This window comes from Doryrhamphus excisus, linkage group LG2, assembly GCF_037039965.1.
Source record: "Doryrhamphus excisus strain RoL-2023G ecotype Guam linkage group LG2, RoL_Dexc_Guam_v1.1, whole genome shotgun sequence".
Lineage (NCBI taxonomy): Eukaryota > Metazoa > Chordata > Actinopteri > Syngnathiformes > Syngnathidae > Doryrhamphus > Doryrhamphus excisus.
Window position 1 is genome coordinate 18,402,445 of NC_136358.1, and position 24,142 is coordinate 18,426,586.

At 40.6% G+C, this 24,142-nt stretch overlaps 1 protein-coding gene across 5 annotated transcripts in view; it reads right to left on the minus strand.

Moving 5' to 3' along the window:
- Window positions 1-1,668: 1,668 nt before the first annotated feature.
- The window catches only part of chchd3a (coiled-coil-helix-coiled-coil-helix domain containing 3a), a 66,688-nt gene continuing 44,214 nt past the window's right edge, over window positions 1,669-24,142 (minus strand). For 4 of the 5 annotated variants that reach the window (XM_058077720.2, XM_058077717.2, XM_078787224.1 and 1 more), the window contains 4 exons: window positions 23,397-23,467; window positions 7,640-7,775; window positions 7,541-7,575; window positions 1,669-2,949 (listed from right to left, as the gene is read on the minus strand). In XM_058077720.2, coding sequence (XP_057933703.2) covers window positions 2,940-2,949; window positions 7,541-7,575; window positions 7,640-7,775; window positions 23,397-23,467 — 252 coding nt within the window. In that variant the 3' untranslated portion in view covers window positions 1,669-2,939. The remainder of the gene's footprint in view (window positions 2,950-7,540; window positions 7,576-7,639; window positions 7,776-23,396; window positions 23,468-24,142) is intronic. The other variant, XM_058077719.2, reaches the window with a different exon arrangement.

The following is a 24,142-nucleotide window of genomic DNA, read 5'->3' on the forward strand; positions in this document are numbered from 1 at the left end:
CATCTTGACGATGCCTCTTTAAATTTGACCACAAAAGAAGACGAGGGCCTTTCTACGGTTCTATTATCCATGCCAGGCAGGGGACGTATAAACTCAAAAGTCATTATAGCTGGTTACCGTTTGACGCCCCTGCACAACCTGTAGCTGCGTTGTTCTTTTGATGAATCAAGATGCTGCCACCTCCACTGTGTTGTTTGGAAAACATCTCAGGTGGGTTCTCCTTGTCATGCCAGGAACGTTGGAGGCCATCAGGAGCGTCATGGGAGAATAAAACCTTCTTCCACCTTTCAATGACCCGTGATGTCGTCTGATGGTTATCGGTGTGAACACCTGACACTAAATCACATTCAATCCACATTATTGCCAAGATATTAGCTTTGAAAGGTGGTGCTCTTCAACAGTTGATCAGCCGATTTCATTTTTAGTTTAGATTTTTTTAAAGATTTTTTAAAGATTTAAAAAAAATTTTTTTTTTAACTTTTTTTTAGATTTTTTTTAGATTTTGTTTTTAGATTTTGTTTTCATTCTTAGTCAAAGAATACATTCAACTGTTCGAGGCTTTTGGAGTGGACTGTAAAAATTGACAACGTTACGTGATCCATGCATAAAGTAATAAATGTCCCATTGTAAACACTCCCTTCGTCGTGCATTGCAAGGTTTCTAACAAGACGTTCTCACCAGAAATTGGCCACATTATCAGCAGGTCATCACAAATACAAAAAAAAAATATGCAGAAAAGTCGCCTGTTGTGATTCCGTTCAGTTCACGTTCGAGACCGGGAAAATAGTCAAATAGCGGAACATACCATTTACAGGCCCAAATCATAACAAATCATAATCAAATGAAATAAAAATGACAATCTATGAAGAACATCAAGACATTGTTGAGACTTTCCAGGAAAAAATTATAACTGGTATGAGATGGTACAGGCTTTCATAACCCCCCCCCCCCCCCCCATGTTTTGATCACATGCTCCTCCCGCCGTTTCCTAATTTCATTTGAGGGGACATAACCTCGTTGCAGACGGGATTTTGCCGTTAAATGACTTAGCTTGGCCTTAGAAGAGAGCTGGGGGAGCACCTGCTGTGAACTCCACCATCCATGATCCCACGCAGTATAATAGAAGTCAACCCTGAGGGACTCCAAAAGTTAAAAAAAAAAAAAAGCAAAAGGACAGCTGATTGACAGACAGAAAAGGGGGAGGGGATTAATCACAGAGACCTCTCATGCTTGCATGCATCTCCGCCTCTGTCCGTCACCCACGCTCATTTTCACCCCATGATTCGGAATTAAGACGGCATCCCCTCAGCCGTCACCTGCCTGCACGCACCCCCCACAAAAAAAAAATCCTCAGGGTGCAGGCAGCATGAAGAAGCTGTCTCCTCCATGACAACATCAGTCCAAGAAACTGAGCAGGGACACCGCTGAGGTTTAAAATAAAGACAGAAATAACAAAACAGATTACGAAGCTCAAGATCTGCCTTGTGAATACTTCCCAAACCGCCAGCCTCCCGGGCGCCACGTGACAAACACAAGTGGGGGGGTCGCGTATCCATCAAAAACGCTTGCGTGTTATTAGCATAAAACACGCAAGAGATAGAGAGAGAGTGAGAAAGAGAGAGAGAGACGGCACCCGCTGAATATTAATGGAAAGAAAAGTTCAACAAGAGTTGCTGCATCTTTTATTTCTCCTCTGATCGGAGAGTTACACAACACGGACTCGAACACGTGTATTTGTGTGCAGGGAAGTGCATAGAAAGCAATGAGGTTTGTAAAAAAAAAATACTTTACCTCTGGGTAAATGGAGTACACGAGGGTGGGAGGAGTCCAGGTACAGTATCTCAGCATTTCAGCAAGTATTTTTGATTTATTTGTATTTTTCTCAAGGGAGAATACTACCCAAAAGCAAACCTGGATATTATTTAGAGTAGTCAGTGTACAGCTTGTATGTATAGCAATGTAGATTCACTGGCAACTGAAAATGAGTCAGCGTATCGTCATGGCGGCGAGCGGGTGGCGGGTGGCGGGGGGGGGGGGATACGAATTCCAACATGGACTCTGACGTTCGGAATCAGAATCTGGGCATGCCTTTCTGCTTGTACTGATTGGAATTCAGGTTGCCCCGACATGAACCACAGCTCCTCTCCGGTGGCGGCAGGTCAACATCAAGACGTCACCGTGGTCAAAAACATCGTTCTCAGCTACTCACTTCGAGATGTGTCACGTGATCTCGGAACGTGACGTCAGGCTAGATTGGAAAAATTACGTTAAAATCCTAACTTCTTTCGTAATTTCCTAGCGTTACTCGCTAGTGACGTCTTGACTAAAACGCACGTCCAAGCAGAAACTGTAGTAATTCTGCATTTGATTAAAGTTACTTAAGATTTGTCGGATCAAAAACTTCTACAGGAAGTAGAATGTAATTCAGGTCTACTTCCTGGTAAGGCACTCTAAGCTAGTTCTTTCAGCTAATTTGGTTGTCTGATCCTATATTTTGCCGTTTTTGCCGGCTATTTAGACAAAAATTGACTCAAAGTTGACTCATTTTCCATGGATAGCGCAGTGATACTGATGTAGTACAAGCTGCACACTGACTACTCTAAAGTATAATGATTCCTACAGTAAGACAATATAGAACAAAACGATTGCTGAAATGTTAGCTACTGCTTATTCTACTGTTTGATTGTCCATCTAAGGCCTTTTGGTGGATCCATACAGGGAAAAGTGTCAAAGATGTCCACGTGGGGGGTTGGGTGAGGGGTTGGGGGTCCAAGTGGGGGGTTCCGGTCTTCAGAGTTTTTTCTTTTTTTTTTTCAGGGTGTGCATCTTGACTCGTTTCTCTCCTCTTCCTGTCAGCAGGTCGATAATCAGTGATCCCACGTAATAACTCTTCATTGCTCCATCTTTCTTATTCCCTTTCTTCCTCTAACCCCCCGTCCTCAACTTGGTCTGGAGACAAACAAATAAAACAAGCTTAAGCAAGAAATGAAAATAGAGCGAGAGGATTATGTCACACAGGGGTGGACAAGACAAAGAGGAAGACCTGGGAGTACAATAAAGGCGAACATGGATGGCGAGGAGGAAGGGAAGGGCTGAGCCATAGAGGGGAGAAAAAAAAAAAACCCTCAAGGGCGGTGGATTCCGTGTTGGCGATAAGTGCGACCACAAATCCCCGGCGCTAGCCGTCAATAACCATTTGAACCGGGAGCTTGCTGCAGCTAGAGACGGCGGATGAACGCTACCTTAGTAGAAAGATGAAGGCTGGAAATGACAACCAGGGAGTGAGACGTTTAAGTCCAGATCCGGGCACAAAAAAAAAACGCTCCTGTTATTATTGAGTGCACACTTTGAGGGCGATTGCACTTTATTGGAAATTGGACCTTTGGCTTGTACCATTGTCGCCGTAACGCCAAAGTGGTTGCAGTGACATAAATAGTACACTCTACTCTAATGTCCCCCACAGGACTCATTACAGACCAAAAAAGGTGAGGGTAGGACCCAAAGTATCAAAGGTACAACACTACCCAGCGTCCATAGACTAATGATACAGAAACAGGATGGGGGGGGCTCCCAAACCACTTGGCCACTGACCAACCAGAAAGCAAAAATACATTCAAAATTGGATTTTCCATGTTGTTATTTTGTAAAAACGACATAAATTTCACAGCTAGGAGACCCGAGTTCAATTCCACTCTCGGCCATCTCTGTGTGGAGTTTGCACGTTCTTCCCGTGTATCCGGGTATTTCGGGTTTCCTCCCACATTCCAAAAACATGCTAGGTTAATTGGCGACTCCAAATTGTCCATAGGTATGAATGTGAGTGTGAATGGTTGTTTGTCTATATGTGCCCTGTGATTGGCTGGCCACCAGTCCATGGTGTACACTGCCTCTCGCCCAAAGACAGCTGGGATAGGCTCCAGCATCCCCCCAGCGACCCTTGTGAGGATAAGTGGCAGAAAATGATTAAATTAAATTAAATTAAATTAAATTAAATTAAATTAAATTAAAGAATAATTACAGGGCTGCACTGTGTTTGAGTGGTTAGCGTGCAGACCTCACAGCTAGGAGACCAGGGTTCGATTCCACTCTCGGCCATCTCTGTGTGGAGTTTGCATGTTCTCCCCGTGCATGCGTGGGTTTTCTCCGGGTACTCCGGTTTCCTCCCACATTCCAAAAACATGCTAGGTTAATTGGCGACTCCAAATTGTCCATAGGTATGAATGTGAGTGTGAATGGTTGTTTTGTCTATATGTGCCCTGTGATTGGCTGGCCACCAGAGAAGCTATCCAGAACATTGGAGACGTTGGTGCCTATCACATCCTCAGACATTTTCATTGTTCGTCTATTTTTTATTAAAGTGAAAAAATAAGTGACACCATTGAATACAATTACTTTTGTTGTTCTATTATTTTGGATTAAGGTTAACAAAAAGCAGCTATGCAGAACTATCCACAACAGCATTGAATACATTGTTGCTAATACTTGAGTTTTATTAGTTTTATTCATTGCTACATGGCAACATTGGATTACTATGAGGTAATAACGACTTTTTTTTATGATGGGAAGGTGCCAAAAAAATGGGCAAAGACAAGAAAAGCTCGTTTGAAGGTGCCAATTTTCTGTGACCAATCGGTGATCTGCGGTGTTTTCACTGGACCAAACACTATCCACTCAGGCTTTATTGAGGTCAAACTTTAGCAAAAGAATCGGGAAATGTCTTCCTCAAACTGTACCCCCAAAAAGTTGGAAGCATGGAATGTTCTAAAGGGGTCCTCGGATTGATGAATTGATCAAGACCCGAGGAGTTTTCCTTCTGCGTTGTCACACAAACATCGCCCCAAGAAGCGAGACGGAGGGGTCAGGGGAAGAAATGAAGTGGACGTGGGGAAAGATAGGGAGCAAGGGGGCCACTCATGCGGCGGGAATGCGGAATGAGGCGGGCGGGCGGGCCGTGGATTGCGGTGATGGGGCTGGATGATAAACTCGTTCAAAGGGAACGAGAAAGAGACGGGTTTTATCCTTCTTGCCCTTCGGCTGCCTCTGACTGGCTGTTTGCTATCTGGATGTGTTAAGTGCTGAATGCATTAGGAAATATGACTGGGGACGGGGGCGGGGGAGGGGGCATAAAAGAAAGTGAAAGTGGGTCTAAATGTCATCAGCGACTACGCTGATAAGACTAATTAGCGCCGCTGTTGACTTTATCCTGACTTGCTCCTTCAATCCTCACTGGCATCTGTGCCATTTTTGGGCAGGAATAAAAACCATGAAAGGTGGACAAGGACAAAGCCGAGGTCAAAGTCACGCCCTTTGACCTTTGCCGCCTGCGCAGCTCGGGCCCCGATAAAGCAGTGTAAACATCCCAGTTGTGACTATTAGCCTCATTCTTCTTTGCTTGTCGCTTATTGCTTGGGAGCCTTATCATAAAAGTGTAATGACTTTAAAAGCCTTAAGTCTGGATTACGCCCCACCACCCCCCCCCAAAAAACCCCGCCTGCTTTGCAAAAAAAAAAAAAGAAGTATCCTGGTGTTGAGACAGTGATTGGTCGGCTTTGACTACATAATCTCCTGTTGGAACACGACGACTTTAGAGGGCATACACACCACCTTCCTACGCCTTCACCCCAGATTTCTGATCAATATTTGCAATAAAAGCGACACATCCATGAGTTCCGGCTCCAATAACACTTCCCCTTCTCTCTTTAATTACCCTTGTTCGCTTGCCACAAAAGAAACATTGAGTGGAAATGGAAAAATTACATCGAGTTGATGTATTAAATTATATTTTGGGAATAAAATCTGAATATGGTGAATATGGCCAAATATGGTCTGGGGGGTGGGGCAGCCCCCGGATGTTTGTTTTTATTTTCATGTTTTCATATTCTAAGATTAGAATTTAAGAATATTATGAGTGATATTAGTAGCATAACGTTGAAATATTAATATTAAATAAAAGAAAAACTGCATGAAGTTGTACAGTCATTTTGGGAAAATCAGGTTGGACAAAAATGTTATTTGAATATATTGTGGAAATAAAGTGGTAATATTAGGAAAAGAAAATGTACAAGACAAAAGTTGACACATTTGGTAAATTTAAAAAAAACGCTGTAAAAAACTGCTGTAATTATATGAGAATAAAGTCAAAATATATATATTTTTTAAGTCATATTTTAATGTGAATAAACAATACTATACAAAAAAATAATTTGTGATTTTAGTCACATCGAGTTGAAATATTAAATAATATTATGGAAATAAAGTCATACAACGACAAGAACATTTTAGATTATTATTATTATTATTTGAGAAGAAAGTTGAAATATTTGAGAAATTACTAAAGGAGCAAATAGCTAAATTGCTACCAATATTATTTTTCACCTACCGCACATGACAAATTTGAGTGGCAGTTTTCTATTGAAACCGTAGTGTATATAACATCTTTTGCAATAATATCTTTTGCAAAATAAAGAGGCAAAATTGCATCCTTGCAATATAGATGACATACAGTCTATACCTTAAAATATCCGCCTGCACGGGACATCTACGAGTCTCTACCAACGCCCCACGAGGGCGAGCGAGAAAGGCCAATTGAAGTCATTTGTGAGGAAAAGCATGAAATTGTAAATGTGGGCAGGACAATCTAATAGAAAAGCTCCATGAATGGAAATAAGTCTTCTGAGTTGTTATATATTGCATACTGAGAGGCGGAAAATCAGGTTAGCATCCACCTGAGTGGCTTCACTGCGTGACTGCAAAAAAAACACGGACGGATGTGCGGTCCAACGCTAATGACATTCAAACACACACTAAAGGCCGCCTGTGTCGACAGGTATTAGGGAAATAAGGCCTTAAGGTTAAAGTAGATTTCTTTTTTTTGATATGGAAATCATATTCTACTGGATAAAAGCGCATAATGAAACTTTGTGTTGTGTACTTATTGAATTTAAAAGTGAAAGGCTACACGATGAGGTAACCTTAGGCTGAGGGGAGGAGGAGGGGGGGGGGCTTGACCTGGGAGCATTTGGTAGCATTTCATACATGAACACAATCGTTTCTCATTTTCTGATGTATTTCTGTATTTTTCATGACTATTTGTAGATATAGACCGTATTTTCTGGACTATAAGTCGCACCGGAGTATAAATCGCACAAGGCCAAAAATGCATAATTAGGTAGAAAAAAACATACATAAGTGGCACTGGAGTATAAGTCGCACTAGGCCATAAATGCATAATTAGGTAGAAAAAAACATACATAAGTCGCACTGGAGTATAAGTCGCACAAGGCCAAAAATGCATAATTAGGTCAAAAAAAACATACGTAAGTCGCAAGGGCGTATAAGTCGCACAAGCCCAAAAATGCATAATTAGGTAGAAAAAAAACATATGTAAGTCGCACTGGAGAACAAGTCTTAAAGCAACTTGTAGTTCGGAAAATACGGTATATTTGTGAGTAATTAGCATGGATATTTAATAGCGTGGTGAGTAAATTGCCACGAGGGACTACAGCTACACACCAAGTTGACAACAAGTGTGACAACTTACGTGTCATCTGTCCACGATGTGGCATGCTTATTTTTCTTTACAGACAGAACAAGCGTGTTACATACAACATGGATGGAATAAACGTGTTAGTGTACACACCTGTTTGGCGTTGTTGACACACTGCAGGTACAGCGCTGCGATGTTGGAGCAATGGAGGGTTTTGCCTGCGTTCTGGTTGTAGCAAGCCAGGATCTGGCCCTGCAGGTCCGCACACACAGGATACGCCTCGTAGCGCCTGGGGGACGGGCAAAGGAAGACGGTGATGGGAATGAGGGAGCATACGGTGCAAGGGGAGGAAAAATGAAGGCGAACGTAACGAACATCTGGGGTCCTTAGGGGAGCGAGTGCGGCCCATTGAGCAATACTACTGCTTTACCCCCCCCCGTGACGATTCCAGTCACCTGAAGCGAGGATCAGTATTAACAAAACCGCTGAGGGATGGAAAAAAAAAAGTCAATCCAGGCACTCTTGGTGTGAGACCGGAAGGGCTGACCATGTAAAAATTGGACATCCACATTCCATACTCCATATTCACCACAGATCACAGTGCACTGTTTTGACTTTTCAGATGTTCATACCAGATGGCAGAGCACATTGAAAGCATGCACTTGGTGTCTTGTCCCAACGGTAAGTGCTTTTGTCCATGGCTTCGCACAGCCCATAAAGATCCATAATGGCGGCATTAACTTTATGCAGCGACGGCCACGTAGTAAAAAAAAAGGGATGCAACTGTGTCACTTTCATATTGTGTCATGCAACACATGTAGATTAGTAAAATGTACCGTATCTTACAGCTGAAAAAGCACATTATTACTACTATAAATAAATAAATAAATAAAAATAAAATATTAATTAAATAAATTTGCACCTTGCTAATTTTTTCCCTCCATTTTTTGCTGTTGGTTGGTGTTTTTTTTTCGTTTTTTTTCAACTTTCTTTAAAAAAAAAAAAAATCAATAAAAAAAATTCTTCTCATATTAAGACTTTATTCTCAGGATCTTTACACTTTTTCCCCCCCAACCTAATTTTCCAAATATTATAAAAGTTTTGTTAATTTCTTATATGAGGACTTTTTCTTTGATATTTCAAATCTATACGGCTAAAATTAATCATTTTTCCTCAATAACATTACGAGCTTATTCCAGTGAAGTTACCTGATAAAAAAGGATTTTTTCCTCGGAATATTTTGACTTTATTCTCGTACAATTACAGCTATTTTTTCCCTGAATTATAATGTTTATAATGTTTTTAATTTTCTCACCATTTATTCTTGTAAGTCTTCTTCTCCTAGTTATGACTTGATTCCCATATTATATAACGTTTTGCCACAAAGTAATTTTCCAAAAATGCTGACTTTTATTTGTTTCTTATACAATGACTTATTTAAACTTTCTGAAATATTTCAACTTAATGCTACTAAAATTACACTGTTTTCCTCAATAAAATTATGAGCTTATTCCCGTGAAGTTATCTGATAAAATGGGATTTTTTTCCTATCAATATTTTGACTTTATTCTCGTACAATTACAGCTATTTTTTCCCAATTATACTGTTATTGTTTTTAATTTTCTAACCATTTATTCTTGTAAGTCCTTTTCTCCTAGTTATGCCTTGATTCCCATAATATTATATAACGTTTTCTCCCCAAACTCATTTTCCAAAAATGCAGACTTTTATTTGTTTCTTATAATATGACAAATTTCAACTTTCTGAAATATTTGAATTTAATGCTACTAATATTACATTGTTTTCCTAAAGATTACAAATTTACTTTTTTTGTTAATATTTTGACTTTATTATTACAAAGTTATTGCAGATTTTTTTAATTTTTACTTTTTTTTTGTTGCTAAATTATAATTTTTGCATATCCCATGGGCAGCGGCTGCAAACGGCCCCCGGGCTGCACTTTGGCTACCCCTGCGCTAATGTCAAAATCATCATTTTGCCCACGCCAATGCCCGGGAAAAACTCCAAAACTCTTTACTTTGTGCCCGTCAGCGACTTGAAGGCCCCCGTTGTCAGAATCAGATGTTTGATTTGCTTCCCCGGGAGGAGAAATTATCCCCCTGTTGGATGTAAAGCTGAGATTGTGGGGAAAATATGGGTCATTACCCAGAGTGCAATGCAGCAGGAAGCCAGCGCAGCTGACATGTGAGCGTTCATGCATCGCCAAGTAGTTAAATGTGTTCCAATTGTCCTTGGGATACCGTGCCTTGCATTTTTTGGATCCGTCCGGAATGCTAGCTGTCCCCCCCTCCCTCCTCCTCGTCGGGGTGGGTAGTGAACGACAACAGCGCTCGTTTATTACGCCGCCCGTGGGCATCTACGGGGACGAGGGTGGCGGCTAATTGCTTTCTTAGGCGTTGTTGGTAATGCCAGGTGCATCCTGCTGATACAAACCATTTTGTTTACCACCAGTAAAAGAACTATTCACGGAAAAAAAACGGAGACACAGGATTTTTTTTAACTTGAACTGTGAGAAAGAAGCTGAGACATTGCTGAAGTTCATCTGGATGACAAGAGCACCGCTAAGCACACACACTTCCTGTATCATCTATCATTAAAATGAACAGAACTTACAGTCTTACAGTGGATGGGTTGCCCCGATGCCATTTATAACGTAGCCGTGCAGCATTTCCAGCTGCCACGTAAGAAATATACCAACGGTAACTCGAACGCAACAGAATGACACAAAGGACACAACAATGCTTCATCACTGCATATTATATATAATATATATACTACATTGGGGGGGACTGGGAACTCAAAGAAATGTCAACAGATGCTAACAAAAGTGACTCAGGCGGCAACAACTCGAGCGGTTCATTTAAAATTGGTAATGGTTGAATTTCATTTGAATATGCATCAGATTACAATTGAATGCATCCCATAATCAGTTCACAGTTCCACATGTCCAATAGGAGTAGGAAGAAGCAAAGCTTATTAAATCCTACCCCTCCATCTGGTACTTTTACAATCAGTAACTGTTACATTTGTTCACTTCCTGCTTTCCTAATGTAATTTTTATTTTATTTTTTAATTTTTTATTGTATTTTATTAATTTATGTTTATTTTTTTATTTAATTTTTGTATTTATTTATTTTTGTCACGTACCAAAGTAATGGTAATGGTTTAATTTCACTTAATTTCACTTCTTGCTTTTTTTTAACTTATTTTTAAGTTTTTTTTATTCATTTCAATTTTATTTTAATATCAATATCATTATATATTACTATATATAATATATTAATAAAATAATTGATTTAATTTGTAATTTATAATTATAATTTATTTAATTTTTTTTATTTTTACATACCGACGTACGAGGCAATATGACCATACAATGACATAATGCGTACCATAGTAACTGTCAATATAGTGATATAGTGTATATATATCTACATATGTATGGATATATATAGCACATCATGACAATGAAAGGCATTTATCAGCACAAGGCGATCACCTGCTTTGTAGGGACGTCGGCCTAGAATTTGGATCAATGGCCGACTGATCGGAGCTTGTCTATGTAAAATAGGTTTGACATCCCAAATCTGCACTGTAAGCATCATGGGAAGTGTAGTTCTTTCAATCCAAAACGACTATGCTATTCAATGTAATTCCTTTCCAGCTTCCTGTGACAGGCGTTTATTGATCTGTGCCGTTGCTGTTGCGCGGACAAGCAATTTTCAAAGTGTGAGGCATGACAGCTTGAGAAAAATAGAAAAAAATAAAACATGTTATTCCCACTCTATCCGGCTTAGCTTACTTAGTTATGCTTTAAGGCAGTGATTTTCAACCACTGTGCCGCGGCACACTAGTGTACCTTGAGAAACCGTCAGGTGTGCCGTGAGGAATTATCCAATATCACTTTTTATAATTAGCATTTATTAATCATCATTTGCAAATATTATGTCAAAAGCCATTATGTCAATAGTATACATGGACCCAAATATTCCAATTGCATTTGGTTTATGTGCTCAAACGGAAAGAATTGAACAGGGATGGAATATTCATTTAACCCAAGGGTCTCAAACTCGCGGCCCGCGAGACATTTTGTAACATTTTTGGTTAGTGGTGTGTCACAAGATTTTTCCAATGTAAAAAAAAAAACGTGCCGTGGCTCAAAAAAGGTTGAAAAACACTGCTTTAAGGCAAAATGAATTGGTTTTCAGCGAGTACAGACATAGAAAATGTGACATAGAGACAGAAACGCTCCTTTTGAAATGCATGAGCCAGCTACTTTAAAACAAATGACGCTACTGGAAAATGAAGTATCATGACATTTGGCCGCGTGTCGACAAATTAGGGAAGAATGTCACAGGGGGGCGCTTACGTTTTTTTTCCTCCACCTTCTCCATCTTTCAAAAAAAAAAAAAAAGATTCACGGGTACATTTCATAAAATTCCATGAGATAGGAGACACAAATGGAGACATCAAGCGACATACGGATGCCTTTTACGAGAGCCTGTGTGTGTACGTTTGCTAGCGTGCTGCAACCAAGAGACAGTAAATTTAAAGCATAGTGTTGCGGGGGGTGTGGGGGGGGTTGTGCCATCAGTAGCACTAAAGGTAAAGGCGGCTACAACCACACATACACACACACACACAAAGCCTTTCTGGCCGTGATGCACCGATAGAGGAGCGAATGAAAAGGAGGCGGCGGCTGGTTTAGATATCCACATTACAGATTCTCAGGGCTGTGTCATAAATCATAGCCGAGGGAGCACAGGGGCCACCGCAAGATGCCGGAGCAGCCCGAAAAGGTCCGTATAGATGAGAGGACACAAAGAAAGCAAGGAAATAAGCTCCTTGACGACAGAAAAAGGAGGTTGAGAGGAGAGAGCAGCGAGGGCGAATGTGTCCCATTTAACATATAATTAGCTGGAATAGATTACCTTCTCGCCTTGCCTTCAAAATGTCTTCCTCAAGGTGTCCCTACATCATTAAGTCGAAGCTGGGCTGCACACGTCAGCACATTTTCCGTGGGCTCGCTCGGCGACACGACTTATTGACTGCCGGCTGAGGACAATATTGTGATCAATGCGGTGCCAAAATGCACGAGCGCAGCTGAAGGTGGGCTATAATTTGGAGTTATTAGGGATGAAAAATTATACATTGGTAAGGTTTTGTTGGAGAAAAGCATTTTTGAACTAAACGGGGTGCATATACCTCCGAGAAACATCATGGCACACTTGGAATTTTGTATTTTTGCACAATTCCCTGATGAGGCGTTCAAAAGCACTCTGTATTTGTGAGCACCAGATGAATTTTGCATTTTTTCACAATTGTTTTTCCTCAGATATCTAAGCAAAGTTGTTGCCTAAATTAAACATTTTCAAACAGAAAAATTGCTAAATTAACTGAAACACAAATATTAGGCACTGAGAAGATGCATTCAAAGACAATATGTAGTATTCCACACTGGTCAGTACTGTAGGCATTAGTAATGTTAGGTTAGACACAAGCCAACCATACCCAGTCGCTGATTTTATCGCAGGCTGATCTGTTTAGGGAAACCCTAACATGGGCTACTGCTGTGGCCATACCCGTGATGTCACTTCCTGTCCACCCTCTCACTCAGCTCCCCGAGGACCAGATCACATTTACAGTAACACACGGTCATGAGTCTTATTTATGTCTTAAACAGCGTATTAACACAGAATTTTCTGGACTATAAGTCGTTTCAGAGTATAAGTCACACAAGGCCAAAAATGCATAAGTATGTAGAAAAAAACATACATAAGTCGCACTGGATTATAAGTCACACAAGGCCAAAAATGCATAAGTAGGTAGAAAAAAACATACATAAGTCGCACTGGATTATAAGTCGCACAAGGCCAAAAATGCATAATTAGGTAAAAATAAAAACATACATAAGTCGCACTGGAGTATAAGTCGAACAACGCCAAAAATGCATAATTATGTAGAAAAAAACATACATAAGTAGCACTGGAGTATAAGTGGCACAATGCCAAAAATGCATAATTAGGTAAAAATAAAAACATACATAAGTCGCACTGGAGTATAAGTCACACAAGGCCAAAAATGCATAATTAGGTAGAAAAAAAACATACATAAGTCACACTGGAGTATAAGTCGCAGGATATATAGTCCGGAAAATACGGTAGTTTTTATGTCTCCCATACTGGGTAATACCATTGTAGAGGTGACTATAGGATTGTTAGGTTGTGCCTGGAAGGCTTTAATGATGTTAAAAACTGTATTTAAAAAGGCCATAAACACGTTTCTGATGCCGGTATAACTACAAAAATATTCCATTTATACATAAAGAATTCCATTTTAATGGAAATTCGCTGATCAGGGTCGGGTCTGAAACCGATAAACAGCGGTTTTTGTATGTGTCTGTTTTTGTCGTACCTTTTGGAACAAAAAATTAAAATTTGCACCACAAAAACAGAAATCTTTATCACATACTTTTTACTAATTGTTGCGACTAAATCCTTGTCAATCTCACGCGGAGGCTTTCCTATGACTAATAATAGAAAACAGCAAACGCCAATTGCATTTTGTACTAAATTCTCAATAAAATCTCAATAAAATCTCAATAAAATCTCAAAAAATTCTCAAAAAAATCCTCCAAAAATTTGCAGTGCACAGACTTGCACAAACTTGTCCGTATTATATATACTGTGTACTAAAACAAACAAAAACGTCAGTTTTCCGCAATTGACAAGCCCAACTAAATTCCGACTATAGTCTCCAATTAAAAAATGAAGACTAACAACCAGCAAATCCTAGTCGCAGTAGATGTTGTTTTCATCACACACAAACAAAGAATAAAGAATAACGACACGAGCATTGAAGCATAAAAGTGACTCTGGGTCAGTATGGATCACTTTGGTCTGCTGCCAGATCGAGTCCCCAATCACCACGTTGTCTATTCATCATCATTTGGGTCCACTTAGGGCTTAACAGGGTTAAGGGGTGGGTGCCGGTGGCCCCTTAAATAGCTCTCATGTTCCCTCCAGTTAACGCAAGTGTCAGTACCGAGGGAGGGGGGGGTCGGTAAATAAATACAAACGATGCAGTTAAGGAGAAAAATGACGAGCGTTTTGCTCATGTTGCTTTTCAAAAGTGGACCTGCGTGACCCCCCACCACGCCCCTTGGTGAAATGCATGGGTGCGGGTGCATCCAAAGGGTGAGGTGACTTAGGGATCGTGTGGGGGGACCAAGTAAAGAAAAGCATCGCTTTCCGAAAAAGGTGTCGGCGCCGAATGGAACGGCGAGTCTTAGCACTTATTGACTTCCGTCACCTCCTCTCTGGCACCATCTTGTCTTTGCACCTCGGTTGCCTAGCGACAAAATTAGACTACTTCAGACAAAAACAACTCCCAGTAAACTGTCATTGTGACTAATTAATCTGCAGAGTGAAAGTTTTTGCTTCATAATCAACAACTAATTGCTTGGTTCATTTTTGAGGCATGGTTATTTTTCATTTGAACTAATAGGAGCGATGCCAGGAGCAATAAAAGCTCCGGCTCAACACCTTATTTACATTTTGCAGGGTAGGTTTTCAATTTAGGCTATTTTGTCTTTGGATTTCTTCCATCCTCTGCAGGAAACAAAAAGTATGTATAAACCGACGCCACAGAGGAGCACTTTTAGCCAGTTAATTCCTCTAATTGCTCAGCAGTAGGTTGTTATGTTTTGGTATCATTCATATGCTGATGGATAACGCTACTAACAAACAAACAAAAAAAAAGCCCTACTACCACAAATGCTTTAATTATAGCCTGGACATTTATTTACCTAGACTACAGAGAGGACGGGGCGTTTATTGGAAAAAGGCTCATTTGAAGGCCACTTGAAAAATTACATTTGGTAGTGTTGGATCTTTAAGAGGTTTATAAGTAGAGCTTCAAATTACAAACTCACAAAAAAATACAGGAAGCAATTTATTGCTAACAATCATTAAAGTCAAATAGACTGTTAAGACCAGGGGTAAAAAAAAAATAGAAATATAATTTAAATACCTATTTGGCCCTTTGTATTGAGTTGTGGGTTCTTATAGAGCAGCCACACGCAATAACTCGCACAAAAAGCTTTTTAGATCTTGCAGAATCTGCACCTATTCCAGTTGTATCTCGTTGGATTTTCCACCCACAAATCAAATCAGGCTGCACATTGGACAAGTGGTTAGCGCACAGGCCTCACAGCTAGGAGACCCGAGTTCAATCCTAACCTCAGCCATCTCTGTGTGGAGTTTGCATGTTCTCCCCGTGCATGCGTGGGTTTTCTCCGGGTACTCCGGTTTCCTCCCACATTCCAAAAACATGCTAGGTTAACTCCAAATTGTCCATAGGTATGAATGTGAGTGTGAATGGTTGTTTGTCTATATGTGCCCTGTGATTGGCTTGCCACCAGTCCAGGGTGTACCCCGCCTCTTGCCCCAAGACAGCTGGGATAGGCTCCAGCACCCCTCATGACCCTCGTGAGGATAAGCGGTAGAAAATGAATGACTGTATTAATAATAATAATAATAATATAATAACAATAACAACAATAGGTTAAGTGCTCTGAGAATGCAGCATTTCGCCTACATACTGTTTATAGGACAAAGGTGGGTCGCGGACATTTTTTACATTTTCAAATGGGCCCTGAGTTGGTAAAGTTTGGGAATCCCAACTGTAAGTAAACGTCTCATCGTAAACAACAGTACGTCCAGTGCGGCATTCATGAAACTCATTCCGCGCAGCAACATTTTAAAGTGCATGCAGATATAAACAAAAGGTTGGCGGATGCTGACCGTGCATAATACTGCTACAAAGTCTATATATCAGGAGGTTGCCTACAGCCACATTTTTTCATGGCGATATTTTTGGTCCTTTTGCTAATTAAGAGACACCGGTGGTTGTTTATAAAGACCTGACGTCAAGAGAGATTGTTTGGATAAGTGTTCATTGGCACATTTATGTTATTGTCATTTTGATGCAGTTTTTACTGAACATTTTCAGTACTTTTACAGATTTCATTCCTTCTAGTTAGTTTGTTTTGTAAAAAGTTCTACTTCCTCGTGTTCTCTTGACCGTAGCAATTTATATTCACCTTGAGATAAAATGGAGGACTGTGGCTACTGTTATTGTCAACAGGATTAAATTTGAAAAAAAGATCTATTCAAGGGAGGCAAAAAAAAATAAACAATAGACAAAGTAAGTTTTGTAGCCTGAGGGAGGAGACGGGCGACAGAGAAAGTAAAATGAGGTTTTATTCTCTGCGGCAAAGCTGAAAATGTTGGGCGCGTACATAATCAGTGGCAAACACAAAGGCGGAACAATTGCGGTCTGATCTCGGCGTGAATGCAAACTTCAAGGTAAAACGTGAAGGAGATATGTTTTTTTTTTAGCGCCATTCGCCAGCTTCTGCGCCACGTCCTCGTTGGAGTCGGCAGGGTTAAAGAGACAGGAAGCTTAGGCCTCTTATTCTTTCATATGCGTAATCTTCCATCTATCGCTTTGCTGCCCGGCCCTCGCCAAATCCCCCATCGGGAATCCAAGGCATGCTGTGCTCGACTTCATGCAGCATACGTGGAATGCAGGAAAGGTCACACATTGAGACACCGGACAGTGAAATAATGCATCAGATGTAAGGGGGGGGGGGGATACGGCAACATATAAATCATATGCAGAGGGAAGACGGACTCCATTTCCACAAGGGACCAGCAGGGGCTTATCGCCAGTCGGTGTCACGAGGAAAGCGAGTGAAGGTAAAAAAAAAAAAGCGAGCGTGTCGTTACATTATCGCCCCCCCCCCCCCCCCGTATTGTGTAAGAAATGTGCGGCAAGGGGTCCAAGAGGACAAGACGACGCTCAGCTCCTATCATAACGATAATAACCCTTTCCTGGATCAAATTCAAACACTTGCATGCCTTTTTCCATGAAACGTTTATCAGGCTTTGTTATGGAAATCACACATTTATGCAAATAACAGTCAAGGAGGTTATGTTGTCATCAGACTTGGTTAGTTGCTCAGTTAAGACAACAGCAAAGAAAACTAGCTCAACTTTTTGGGAGGGGGTGGGAATGGGATGCTTTCTCTTTTGGTGCACATCTGTAAAATAAATGTACAGATCCACTTTGGTTTTGTTTGATGGAGTTTTTGTTTTGTTTTATTTTAGACCAGAAGGCTACATTACGCATTTTCAAGCATAACAATGGGAAAAAAATGAGGCATTCAAAGACACTGTGAAAGATATGTAGTATGCTACACTGGTTACTAGGTGTCAGTAACGTTACCGTCATGTTAGATTTGATCGCCGGGACAAGAGGCTTTTATTGCAGGTTTGAATTATCTCACAACGATCCCTAAAAACGCGTGCTATTTTTTGTAGCTATAACCCATGACGTCACTCACTCAGCTCAGCCTTATTTACAGTGAAGAAAATAAGTATTTGAACACCCTGCTATTTTGCTATTTCTCCCACTTAGAAATCATGGAGGGGTCTGAAATTTTCATCGTAGGTGCATGTCCACTGTGAGAGAGATAAACTAAAAAGAAAAATCCAGAAATCACAATGCATGATTTTTTAACAATTTATTTGTGTGATACAGCTGCTAATAAGTATTTGAACACCTGAGAAAATGAATGTTAATATTTGGTACAGTAGCCTTTGTTTGCTATTACAGAGGTCAAACGTTTCCTGTAGTTTTTCACCAGGTTTGCACACACTGCAGGAGGGATCTTGGCCCACTCCTCCACACAGATCTTCTCTAGATCAGTCAGGTTTCTGGGCTGTCGCTGAGAAACACGGAGTTTGAGCTCCCTCCAAAGATTTTCGATTGGGTTCAGGTCTGGAGACTGGCTGGGCCATGCTAGAACCTTGATATGCTTCTTACGGAGCCACTCCTTGGTTTTCCTGGCTGTGTGCTTCGGGTCGTTGTCGTGTTGGAAGACCCAGCCACGACCCATCTTCAATGCTCTGACAGAGGGAAGGAGGTTGTTCCCCAAAATCTCACAATACACGGCCCCAGTCATCCTCTCTTTAATGCAGTGCACTCGTCCTGTCCCATGTGCAGAAAAACACCCCCAAAGCATGATGCTACCACCCCCATGCTTCACAGTAGGGATGGTGTTCTTCGGATTGTACTCTTCATTCTTCTTCCTCCAAACACGCTTATTGGAATTATGACCAAAAAGTTCTATTTTGGTCTCATCTGACCATAAAACTTTCTCCCATGACTCCTCTGTATCATCCAAATGGTCATATGCAAACTTAAGACGGGCCTTGACATGTGCTGGTTTAAGCAGGGGAACCTTTCGTGCCATGCATGATTTCACATCATGACGTCTTAGTGTATTACCTACAGTAACCTTGGAAACGGTGGTCCCAGCTCTTTTCAGGTCATTGACCAAGTCCTGTCGTGTAGTTCTGGGCTGATTCCTCACCTTTCTTAGAATCATTGAGACCCCACGAGGTGATATCTTGCATGGGGCTCCACTCCGATTGAGATTGACCGTCATGTTTAGCTTCTTCCATTTTCTAATGATAGCTCCAACAGTGGACCTTTTTTCACCAAGCTGCTTGGTAATTGCTCCGTAGCCCTTTCCAGCCTTGTGGAGGTGTACAATTTTGTCTCTGGTGTCTTTGGACAGCTCTTTGGTCTTCGCCATGTTACAAGTTAAAGTCTTACTGATTGTATGGGGTGGACAGGTGTCTTTATGCAGCTAACGACCTCAAACAGGTGCATCTGATTCAGGATGATACATGGAGTGCAGGTGGACTTCTAATGGGCAGACTAACAGGTCTTTCAGGGTCAGAATTCTAGATGATACACAGGTGTTCAAATACTTATTTGCAGCTGTATCACACAAATAAATTGTTAAAAAATCATGCATTGTGATTTCTGGATTTTTCTTTTTAGTTTATCTCTCTCACAGTGGACATGCACCTACGATGAAAATTTCAGACCCCTCCATGATTTCTAAGTGGGAGAAATAGCAAAATAGCAGGGTGTTCAAATACTTATTTTCTTCACTGTATGTCTTTATGGCTTATTTACTGTCAGTCTGTCTACCATATTGATAAAAAAAAAGTGTAAAGGTGGTTATAGGGGTGTTATTTCAAGTCTAGAGGTCTCTAATAATGTTAAAAATCCTATTTCGAAGGCTTTAAACAGATGCTCTATGCCATGGGGTGGGCAAACTACAGGCCCGTGGGCCACATGCGGCCCACCAACCATTTGAATCCGGTATTTCAACTTTTAACATACAAACTGGCAACATGACTTAAAATAAAAAAAATGTATTTATTACAGTCGGGTCTGGAATCAGCAAACCGCACTATTCATTCATTTTCTACCGCTTACCCTCACGAAGGTTGCAGGGGGTGCTGGAGCCTATCCCAGCTGTCTTTGGGCGAGAGGCGGGGTACACCCTGTACTGGTGGCCAGCCAGCCAATCACAGGGCACATATAGACAAACAACCATTCACACTCACATTCATACCTATGGACAATTTGGAGTCGCTAATTAACCTTGCATGTTTTTGGAATGTGGGAGGAAACTGGAATACCCGGAGAAAACCCACGCATGCACGGGGAGAACATGCAAACTCCACACAGAGATGGCTGAGAGTGGAATGGAATCCTGGTCTCCTAGCTGTGAAGTCTGGGCGCTAACCACTCGACCGCCGTGCAGCCCAGAATCGCACTAATCAACTGTATTTATCCATCAAGCTTGTGAATTATTTTGTTATGGAAGGTGTTGGAAAAAGCCAAGTTCCCGTTTGTTTGTCAGTATGGAAAGTTTAGGACCCTGAAATGCCCCAAAGTTCTTCTTCTACAGTCAAAAAATACGAAAAATGACAGGATGTAATGAGGTCGGAGTGACGCTGTCTCGTTCTGGCCGGAGAGCTTAATCAAAAGTCTGGCGGGAATAGGACACGGAACAGCTGCACAACGCATGTACACAACTTCACAGACACACACACAGTTCCATCCCGTGAGGTCCTTTCTTTTGCACTTTCATTTATTTTCCAACATGGCCGAGTGTGCCTCTGTAATGGAAGTATCTGGACGCTACAGGCGGAAACCTATCACCTTGCTGTAACTAAACAGCGTTTATTTACAGAACGGAGGCGCGCACGCCAAGACCCGGCCACCATCATTCCCGTTTCTGATTTCCGACGCCCAAAGATGCTTCATTACATCCAATTAACCCCCAGCCTTGATCCGCTCGTTCCATCCCTGCCCCGGTCTTGTAACACCGGAGCCTCCTGACATTTCATTAGCACGCACACTCTCCCCTTACCATTGTAATCCAGTCCTAATGCACCCCCCTTTTAATCCAATCACCCAATACAAAGTCTTTATACACATGCCTGTGTCACATGACGAGCCACCCCTCGCAGTTAGCGCCATCATCTAACACTAATGTTATTCCAGTGAGTGATTTTATTTTATTTTTTTTACCATCCCGCCTTTAATGCGATTTGGGAAGTCTCCGCTCCAGGCCCCTCGGCGAGTCGAGCTCTACGCCCCAGCCCCCCCCCCGGTGGGCCGCTCTAATCAGTTTCCAACATTTCTCTGGGAGACAATGATCCCAGTGTTAGCACTGGCTAATGACAGGCTAACACAATAAGCTCCACCTCCCGAGAGCCGGGGCCCAATTTGCTTGCGGGCTCCTCATCCACTTTCCCTACATTACGATGGAGTCTAACGGTCTCTGGTTAAGAAGACAGATGGAACCAGGATGGAAGACCATTCTTCAAATTCTTGGGTTACGTGTCTGTGGTGGACACATGGCTGCTTGACTTTATTAGTACTCGGGATCGACCGATATGGGTTTTTTTTCGGGTCGATGTCGATACCGATTTTTTTTCATTACCCTTAGCCGATGGCCGATTTTGCTTAAGCCGATATTTGCTTTTGCTGCCTCAATTTACATGAAAAAATGACAATGATAACAAATATTACAAGTCTCAAGTTAAAACTAATATGTATTGAAATGTAAACACTGAACACAGTAGGATTCAGCTTTCTTAAACACACATTTAAACGGGATTATTGACTTTAAAAGGAATAAATATACTTTTTTTTATTATATTAGGAAAGCAGGAAGTGAACAAATGTAACAGTTACTGATTGTAATTCATTGTATGGTCATATTACCTCATACTTAATACTTAAGTAGTAATAAAAATTAATAAAATACAGTAAAAAATAAAAAAAATAAAAATTAATAAAATACATAAAAAATAAAAATTTGGAAAGCAGGAAGTGAACAAATGTAACAGTTACTGATTGTAATTCATTGTATGATCATATTACCTCATACTTAATACTTAAGTAATAATAAAAAATTATAAAATACAGTGAAAAAAAACTAAAAATTTATAAAATACATAAAAAAAAAAAAATTAGGAAAGCAGGAAGTGAACAAATGTAACAGTTACTGATTGTAATTCATTGTATGGTCATATTACCTCATACTTAATACTTAAGTATAATAAAAAATTAATGAAAATACAGTAAAAATAAACAAATAAAAATTAATAAAATACATAAAAAAATAAAAAATAAAATTTAGGAAAGCAGGAAGTGAACAAATGTAACAGATGGAGGGGTAGGATTTAATAAGCTTTGCTTCTTCCTACTCCTTTTGGACACATGAAACTGTGAACTGATTATGGGATGCAATCAATTGTAATCTGATATTAAACCTGACAGGATGTGTGCCATGGTCCCATTGTCCCCCCACAAAGCCGGCAGTTGGTGGGGAGCAGTTCCACTCCAGTTGAGTCCACTGTGACTTTCATTGGGCATTTCCTGACCGATGTGTGCCAACTGAGAGTTGTTATTATTGTTATTATACCCTGCCATGTGTGATCTATATGGAGCTGCTGTCGGCGCTGCAGAGAAATTTATGATATCAGACAGCAAGTGACAAATGATGGCGTCCATTAAGCCTTTTGTGATGAGGCTTATTGCTCGGTTGCATCGTCAACATCAGCTAATGTTGCCGCGATTAAAAGCCCTTAGAACAGGGGTCTCAAACATGCGGCCCGCGGGCCAAATGTGGCCCGCAGGGCACTAGTTTGAGGCCCCCGCCTTGATATGAAAGTTTAATGTTAGTTTGACATGGATGCTGTATGGTATCATGTACCCAGAAAAAATTATTAAGTTTGATTAATGTTCATGTTAAAGGTTAAATAACTGTTAATAGTTATCCTCCCTATCCGTGTGGAAGTGGTACGTTTTTGGCTATTTAAGTTTAAAGGAAATAACTTGAAGGCTACCGTTTAGGTCGCTAGCTCTCTAGTTTGCGAGTTAGCATGTGTCTCAAGACCCTGCAGTTGCGCAATATGTTGTAAATAAAAAGAGTATAAATGTGACTATAGTTGTGTTTTGTCATGTCTACAGGGCTCTAATAATGCTTTGTTCATTTTAATCTGAAAAAAAATAATTTGTCTACCCACTAACTATATGTGGTTTCTTAGGTTTTTATTATTTGCCGTTTTATTATTATTATTATATTTATTTATTTATTACTGATTGATTGATATTCTTTATTCTTGATTTGTTTATTTATTTTTCATCTTATTTTGTGTAGAAAAATAAAAAGTAAGACATTTGAGAACAGTGGAATGTTTTATCAGAGCTTTTCTTGTAGAAAATTGGAACCAAAGCAAAGTTTTTATAATTTTTTTGTTTTTAATAAATTAATAAAAAGTTTTTTTTGTTTTTTTTTTTGGGAAAACCTGATGCGGCCCAGTCTCACCCAGACCCGAGCTCCAGTGGCCCCCAAGTAAATTGAGTCTGAGACCCCTGCCTTAGAATATGAAACAACGTCGGGTCAATTCACTTTGAATTGCATTTGAGAAGTATGGGAACTTACTTGAACTTGGCGTTCACTTGATCCGCAGCTGTGTGGTAGTTCTCTGTGGTGACCTTGTAGAACTGAGCACTCTGATAGAATAGAAAAAGGAAATAGAAAAAGAGGAGGTTTTGAGTCCAAACAACTGTCTCTCGAACAAAACCACAAGGAGCTATTTTTCATTTTTCAGCTAAAAGCAATCAAGGCCGAAATCAAACACTTCACGCTTGCATCCTTTTCTAGGGTAAAGAAAAGTTGTCTATTACGTTGTAATAACAGCAAGCATGCAAGATCAGAGGGTTACTCGTAAACAACGTACAGACGCTGGGTCAAACCCCCCCCAACCCCCGGCTGGCCTGCCGTAAATGAAGCAGGGCCACTCCGTCTGAATGACTTCTTCAAACACGGCCATATAACAACATTGATACTACTCAAGGAAGGTCCGATTCCCTCACCCTCGCCGGCTGTTGTGCACATTTATGATCAAACAGTGAGACATCGTAAAATGCAATGGATGACTTGATGGAGTGGAGTAAGGAACTTGAGATGTTTTACACAAAATGTCCAGTATTTTTTTTATTTTTGTATCTGTGTATGGGCCCCTGCTTCTCCTAAGGAAGACATTTATCATAGTTGGGCTAAGATCAATGGGAATGAGCTGCACGGATAAAAAAAAAATAAATAAAAAAAAATCGATAGTCATGTTGGCGAGCCCAAGCAAGATGGAACATGACAATGCTGAAAAATGCAGACTGGACGCACTTCTG